The sequence below is a fragment of the Leptonychotes weddellii genome, chromosome 6 (assembly GCF_054177405.1).
Source record: "Leptonychotes weddellii isolate Sample4059 chromosome 6, ASM5417740v2, whole genome shotgun sequence".
In the NCBI taxonomy this organism is placed as follows: Eukaryota; Metazoa; Chordata; class Mammalia; order Carnivora; family Phocidae; genus Leptonychotes; species Leptonychotes weddellii.
In genome coordinates, this window is record NC_138374.1 from 4,896,575 (window position 1) to 4,904,863 (window position 8,289).

The 8,289-nt window shown below is 42.1% G+C and overlaps 1 protein-coding gene across 1 annotated transcript in view; it reads right to left on the minus strand.

The window, feature by feature from the left end:
* DOCK1 (dedicator of cytokinesis 1) overlaps window positions 1-8,289 on the minus strand; it is a 414,563-nt gene that overhangs the window by 355,234 nt on the left and 51,040 nt on the right. Inside the window, exon 11 of the mRNA XM_081823034.1 lies at window positions 3,342-3,600. Coding sequence (XP_081679160.1) covers window positions 3,342-3,600 — 259 coding nt within the window. The remainder of the gene's footprint in view (window positions 1-3,341; window positions 3,601-8,289) is intronic.

Consider the following 8,289-nt stretch of genomic DNA (forward strand, 5'->3'; position numbering starts at 1 on the left):
GAAGAGAACCAGGGGGTGCTGGCCGTGGTACAAGGACCCTCTCACAGGATGGGAAGGAGAGAGGGAAGCCTGATGGCAGAGAAGGATCCCACAAGCTGAGTGTTGAGAAAGTCTGGGCATGACTGTAGACCAAGTGAAAGAGCAATCTGATATGCAGACAGAAGATTCTAGACTGACAGGATGGGTAAAGGATTGATCAGAATCCTAGAGGCAGGGGTGGGTGGGAGAGACACTACACAGGTGGAAGGTTACTCTCAGGTGGTAGGATGGGAAGTGAGAAAGGAAAGGTGATGGCAGACAGATCCTAAAGGATCTTTTCAGCAAAGCAGACAGACTAGCATCATTTGCTAAAGGTGGTAGCAGGGGGATTGGTGATAAGCCTCAAGCTTGAGAGGTTGCCAGAAATCGCTGGTAAGGTAAATTCACTAAGGAATTTAAAGATTAAAAAAATATATATTTTTGAGCAAAATTGTACAGTTGCTATGGAAAAGAATATGGTAATTCCTCAAAAAATTAAACATGGCATTACCATATGACCCAGAGCACTTCCACATCTGATACATACCCAAAACAAGTGAACGCAGAGACCTGAACAGTTTCACAGCATTATTCACAATGGCCAAAAGGTGTAAACAACCCTAGTGTGTCCGTCAGTGGATGCATAAATAAACAAAATGTGATCTACACATCAATGGAACACAATTCTGCCTCGGAGAGGAATGAGATTCTGGCATCTGCTACACTCTGGGAGAGTCCTGAAGATATTATACCAGTGAAATAAGCCGGTCACAAAGAGACAAATGCTGTATGATTCCACTTACATGAAGAACCTTGAAGAGGAACATTTCCAGAGACAGAAAATAGGCTGGTGGGTGCCAGGGGCTGGGGGAGGGAAAGAACAGGGAGTCCCTCTTTAATGAGGACAGGGTTTCTGTTTGGGGAGATGAAGAAAGTTCTAGAGATGGATGGCGGTGATGGCCACACAACAGTGTGAATGCCACAGAACCGGACCCTGGAAAACGGGGAAGATGGTACCTTTTATGTGAATCACCATAATAAAATTGTTTAAAGGATCTGGCAGGAGCCCTGAGACGGGGGCATTCACTGAGGGACAGTAAAAAGCAGCACAAAGGGGAGGCTGTCTCCAGACAAACACGGATGCCGCAGAGAAGGGGCAGAAGTGCCCCAGGCAGAAAAGGGAGACATAGGATAGGCCACACAGCCCCACAGTTTCTTCTCCCACCTCACAAAAACATACCCATGTAGTCTCCCCTTTGTGTGTGTGCTCACTTACATTCAACAACCCAGGAAGAATGTGTGGTACTGAGTCAAATGGAAAGCAGCACCGCTGACGACCTTGACGCCATGTTCGTCCTGCAGCTAATTATTGCCCCCAACTCCTCTTGCCTCTGTCTCCCTTGAGCCTAAAATGCCGGGGCTGACCCTGCTGCCAGGCGGATGCAGGGAGCAGCTGCAGCTCTGGGCAGGGGACTGCAGGGTGCAGGCTCCGGGGACAGAACAGCCACGGCCCACCCCCACCCACCAATCCCATCAGCTCACCCCACATAATCAAAACGGCCACCAAGGGCCACCCTTTGGGAAACGACATGTAACCCCTACGAAATGCCACAGTCTTTTTCCTATTTCATATTTTTCATCTTTTCTCTATAGAAGATAATTCACAACTGTTACTTCCACTTCCGCAGAGCAAAACCTGAAGCGTGAGAACAACATAAAAACCGGGGTCCTGGGGTGGGAGTCTTTGAACCCCACCTGTACAAAGAGCATCTATGGTGCAAAAACGAACTACAGAATTAGCAGCAAGGGAGGCAACGTTTGAAACAAAACTCCGCCGCCAACCGGTCTTGCAGACGTAAAGTTGTCATCCATGCGGGAACATCCCTGAATGCACTCCCGTCTCACAAGAAAACAACCACTGAAGGGAGGTCTTGCAAGACTCCAGTCACTAAATAATTTGACACAGAGGGAGGTGGGCAGACAAAAGTCAAGCCCAATCAAATTTAATAATGTAAGGGTATATTTAGAAATCTAAAATTACTTCTGGGCTCAAACTTCCTGTAATTTTTATCTATTCTTACATCCGCCGCGCCTGTTTTTCTGAAATGCCACAGGATGTCGTAGTAAATGTCCTGAACACGTTGCTAATTTTAACCCTGGAGCAATAAGGAAGCTTGAGGCGATATCAAGTCGTGAAAATAGTTAACCTAAAACTTCAATATACGTACCACCTCGCTTTCTCTACAGATCATCAGTTTTTTTACAAGAAACTCAAATAAAGATCAAGCAATTCCACGGAAGAATCCAGCAGCTCTGCAAGACAGCTGCACCACCTCTGAAAGCAAAGGGCCAGTGCGGCTCCACCCATGCTGAGTTAGGACGGTGGCCCTGGTCACAGCAACCATGACACACCTGAAGCACGTATGTCTTTGTTCCAGACGGAATGGGAACCTTTCAAGCTGGGAAATCAGTTTCCAAAATGTTTTCAAGACAACAGCCATAACCATGTCTTCTGAAATTACACATTAAAAGAGCATTAAGGGAGGAGAGCGAAAGCAAAGGCAGCTACAATGAACAGTTGCGCGAAAGCCGCAAGTTAATCACTCAGAAGATTCTTGTTCTCTGAAGGACTCAGCTTGGCAGCCCCCTGCAAACCACACCTCCGTCTGCAGTCAGTCAGCCCCATGGAAACTGCCAGAATGGGGAAGCTGGACAGCATGCAGGCCCCGGGCTGCTCCAGGGGCCCGCCCCGTGCTCCGCCTCCCGGCACCTCCACACTGCAGCCCCGAGGACCTCACGTGGGGTGAAGGCATCTTTCTTCCAAAGGGCAACAGGGCGAGAACAAGTAATCCAAGGTGGTGAAAACAGTGGGACGGTGGGAACGCTGGATCCCTCGCTCTTCTGGGCAAGCAAAAGACTCGCTGCAGGACCAAGACGCATCACCATTCCCACAACATAGCTTGAGGTCCGACCGATGCCTGGGACACCTACAGCCTCAGCACCCCCACCTCTGCCCAGCCCCCGAGACACCCCGACAAGTGACGTGCAAACACTACTCTCATCAACATCCTCACATTTACGAAAAGTAAATTCAGCACATCTCCTTGCGGAGGAGCAAAGAGAGCAGTGACCACTGAAGAGCACCACCAGGGGAAGGAAACCAAATTTCAATACACAGAGAGCAAGACCGTGCTCGCTACAAAAGCCACCCCTGGGCTATCACGCAAGTTCAGCCTTTGTAGGAGGCAAAATCCCACCTGGGGAACCCCGCGGCTCACAGTGGGCCTTGGGGATGGCCGGTCCTGCTGCACCCAAGGGCCTACCTTCACCCTGACGGTCTGGTCCGACACGCTGCTCATCATGTCGCTGATGGATCGGAACAGCTGCAGCAGGGACTCCATGAAGTCCGCCTCTCCTTTGTCTTCATAGAGTCTACAAAGGAGCACACGACACTCGATGGGGCCTCGCAGACGGGGCCTCGCCTCTGTTTGCTCCTGCATCAAGAGCCATGGAAGGTGCTGCTGCAGTGACAACTCAGAACGTGAGGGAAAATCCTCCACGTCCAGGGAACACGGGAGGCAGCTCAGAAATGGGGTTCATCTGGACCACGCGGCTAGGGAGCTATGTCCTCCCGCTGAAGAAGCTGGTTTTGAACCATACCATTTACTGCTTTTTTTCATTGTAACATAACAACGTTTTATAAATCTGCAAAACGGAAATGTATAGAAAGGGACGGAAGGAGAGAAAAGAGGAAAGAAGGACCAGAGGAAGGAGGAACAGGGAAGTTCAGCTTTAATGCTACCCCGCGGAGATCACACCATTTATTTTGGTGTACTTCCTGCCAGTGTTCTTTTAAACCCACAATGTCACATAATTAACATAAATTTAATTTCCTGAATTTAACACGATCTTGTAACCATTTGAAAATGATATTATAAGAGTAAATTCAAAATTACTTTATTTCAGAGTAATGACACTATACAGATTCATCCATCACAGAATTGCTGGGAAAATTGTCAAGAGGTAGAGCATAATCAATAAATGGATAATAAGGAAGTTGCACATTGGTTACATGTATACAAATATATGTTGCTAATTATAAGTAAGCTTCACATATAAATTATTTATTAGCAGTTACTTCAAGTCGCTGTTACTAAAAAGCAATGCATTTGCATTTTAAAATGTTGCAATGCAGATGTTTTCTTAATATAGACTAGTTTTCTGCCTAAAGTATACCATACCTGAAAACTTGTGTACCATGGAAAATTTTGCAAACTAAGTGAAAATTAATTGCCCTAGAGGTAATCTTATATTTAAATGATTTCCACTGTAGCAACAAATTCTGTGTAAAACGGGAAATTGCAACCTAGTGTATCTGTTTTATAAAGGATTTTATAGATGCATAGCAAACAATCAAAAGTATCGAGTCATGAACTCCTGCTTGCAGGGAAAAGGAAGCAACAGAGCAACATTTTACAGACCGGTCCAAACACTTAGGGAGGCTGCAAACGTGCAGTCATTCTCCTCAGGACATCTGCCAATTCCTAGAGCTGTGTGGGGTAGGAGACTGCTCTGTAGAGTGGGGTTTCTATCAGTCTCCAAAGATAATGAATGATAACGAATTAGAAAATGCCAAGGAGATGGGTCCCAGGTGACACAGCAGACTCTCCACTGAAAACCCTGAAGAACCAAGAGCAAACCAAATGTAGATGGAGGCTTACGAAGGCTACACACAGCCTTGACGGAGAGAAAGGTCAGTCCCACTGTCTCTGCCTAGAAGGTGAAAGGATGAATCATCTCTGAAAGAAGAGCACATCATCTGGAGCTACATTTAAATAAAAATTAACTAAACGTAGAAAAGAATAGACCCCACATGGCCAAATCAAAAAAAAAAAAAAAAAAAAAGGACGACAACAGAAACAGAAGGACAGGTGGTCAAAATATTGCAGCTAGCTAGCAAGAATATCAACATAAATATAATTATTATATTTTAAAATGGGAAAAATGGAGAAAATAAAAAGATGGAAATATGAAAAATAAAGAGATGGAGAAAACAGAGATGGGAAAGTATAGTAGAGAAATAAATCTACAGAAAAGAATCAAATGAAAACTTTAAAACTAAAAACTATAACATCTAAAATTAAGAATTCATTATATGGGTTAAATTCAGATTAGACTGAGTAAAAGGCAGAATTAGTGAAGTGGAAGATGATCAACATGAAAATAAGCATGGAGAAAGAAAATAGAGAAAAGCGTGTTAGAGATATGTAGGGTATAATAAAGAGGTCTAATACACATGTAACTGAAGTTCCAGAAGACAATGAGAGACACAATGTGACAAATATGATACTAAAATAGATAATGACCATGAATTTGCCAAGACAAATAGAGAAATCAATCCAAAGTTCAAGAAGCCCTGAAAATCCAATGTAGGATAAATAAAAAGCAAAAGCATTCCTATACAATCAGAGTAAAACTGCTCATAACCACAGAAACAACAAATTGTAAAAGCAGCTAGAGGAAAAACAAGCAAACAAAAAAAACACAGTCACCTTCAAAGATGTAACAAGAAGTCTAAAAGCTGACTTCTCACCAGAAATGATGGAAAACAAAAGAGAAGAGAATAGTATCTGAAAGGACTAACTGCCAAACTAGAATCCTACATTAACTAAAAATATCCTTTAAAAACAATGAGGAAATAAATGATCTTCATACAAACAAAACCTGCAGCAGACTTTTATTAAAAGAAATTCTACAAGGAGTTTTTTGGGGGCATTAGGAAACTTATCCCATAAAGAAACATGAAATTGAAAGAAAAATGAAAAAAAATAAATATAAAACTTATTGAATTAATACTAACTGTACAAAATAACAAGTCATGTCTTACGAGGCATAAAATATAGGTATCTTGAAATGCATAACAATAATAATAAAAAAAGGAGATTTCATGTGGAGATGGAGTGTTCTATTTCAGCCACGTCTAGTGTTATCAGGGGAGTGACAACAGTAATCATTTTAATTATTCTGTAAGAATTCAAACACACATGTTGTCACATGTAGGATAATCAATAAAAAAACAGTAGAAGAACGTGTCACTAACATGTTGAAAGAGGAGAAAATGAGACAATAAAAAGAAAATCAGGCTTGGTACAAAACAACACAGAGAAGGAGTAAAAGGAGAACATAATATAGATGGGTAAAAGAAAATGAACAGAAAGACAGTAGGTACGGGGCGCCTGGGTGGCTCAGTCGTTAAGCGTCTGCCTTCAGCTCAGGTCATGATCCCGGGGTCCTGGGATCGAGCCCCGCATCGGGCTCCCTGCTCGGCAGGAAGCCTGCTTCTCCCTCTCCCACTCCCCCTGCTTGTGTTCCCGCTCTTGCTGTCTCTCTCTCTCTCTCTCTCTGTCAAATAAATAAAATAAAATCTTAAAAAAAAAACACATGGACTAAAATAGATTAAAAAAAAAAAAAGAAAGACAGTAGGTACAAACCCATCACATATAAACAAACTATATCCTCAGTTAAAAGGATTTTCAGACTGGATGAAATAAAGATACAACAATGTGTTACGTGCAAGAGACAGACCTTAAATATAAGGATACAGAGAGGTTAAAAGCAAAAAAGAGAAGAGATATTCCATGCAAATATTAACCAAAAGATAAAGGGAAAGTTTTCATATCGATTAAAAGGATACAGGCATCCCTCTGAGACACCGTAGGTTCAGTTTCCAGACCACCACAATAAAATGAGTATGGCAATAGAGTCAAATTAATTTTCTGGTTTCCCAGTACATATGAAAAATATGTTTACACTATAGTGCAGTCTATTAAATGTGTGACAGCATTATATCCTAAAAAAAAAAGTACATACCTTAATTTAAAAAAACTTCATTGCTAAAAAATGTTAACAGTCATCTGGGGTTTTAGCCATTGATAATCACTGATCACAGAGCACCATAACGAATACAATAGTAAGGGAAAAGTTTGAAATATTGCAAGAATTACCTAAACACGACACAGAGATATGAAGTGAGCAAATGCTTTCAGAAAAATGGCACCAATAGGCTTGCTTGACACAGGGTTGCCACAAACTGATTTATAAAAACCACAGGATATGCAAAGTGGCAATAAAGCAAACAGCAATAAAGTGAGTTATGTCTGTAAATCCAGAAGAGAGAGATCACAATTCTAAATGTGTATGCCCCCAGTAACAGTTTTAAAATCTGTAAGGTATAAGTAATGAGTCTATGATATCTAAATTTACCAAGAATCCCTCAAAGATGTAAATTTACTTATTAGTTTCTCTGCTGCCAATCAACATATTTAAAACACAGAAATGGTTAATAATTTACAGCATTCCTACTGATGCATCTGTCTGTAATGAAAGGGAGGCCTCTGGAGTCTCACCTCTTGGTTTTATCAAATAAGTTTGACCCACCTTCACGTGGAGGAAGGGGTGAGGAAAGAACTCAGAGGGCTATCAGTAAGTAAACAGATGAGTAAGACCTAGTTATCATTCCTTGCTCTATTTACACATTATAAGTACTCATTATCAGGGAATGGCAAGATTGTTGTCTATTAGCTACATTCTATTTTTGTGACCCAGGAAATGACAGCAGAATGACAGATCTGCAACAACTTATTCATGATCAATAACTAATTATGCACAAAGCTAATGCCAGATGACAGGCAAAGCTTCCACAAAGCACCGGGAAGACAGAAGAAGAACACAGCACTAACTAGCTTTAGTAATTTGCTTCAGAAGGTCTGAAGCAGGATGTGTCTGTTTTCTGGCTTTCCACTTAATGTGATCCACCCACACAGAAAACACAAACAAACAAAAACCAGCGGAGAAAGTGCCCCTGGCTCAGGAATCTTTCTGTGGGTTCTGAACCAAATGTCTTTGCGCCAGAGTTTTAAAATCGCTGTTCTCACTTCGAAACAAAATGAGCCTTCTAAACAAAACAGAAAGTATGGATTTGCATAGTGAGAAAGACAGTGGGATAAGCTTCCATATCTTCATCTCCAACGATTCACCTCTTTGTTCTTTGGAAGAAAAATGACTGTCAATTATCGGGAATTTTACAAAGCTACTACATTACCTGAAAACAGAGCAGACCATTTTGAAAGAAGAAGAAAAATAAAGAACCTCTAACGTTTATTCCAACTGCAAAGAGAAAAACACTCTTGGGCGCCTGGGTGGCTCAGTTGGTTAAGCGACTGCCTTCAGCTCAGGTCATGATCCTGGAGTCCCGGGATCGAGTCCCGCATC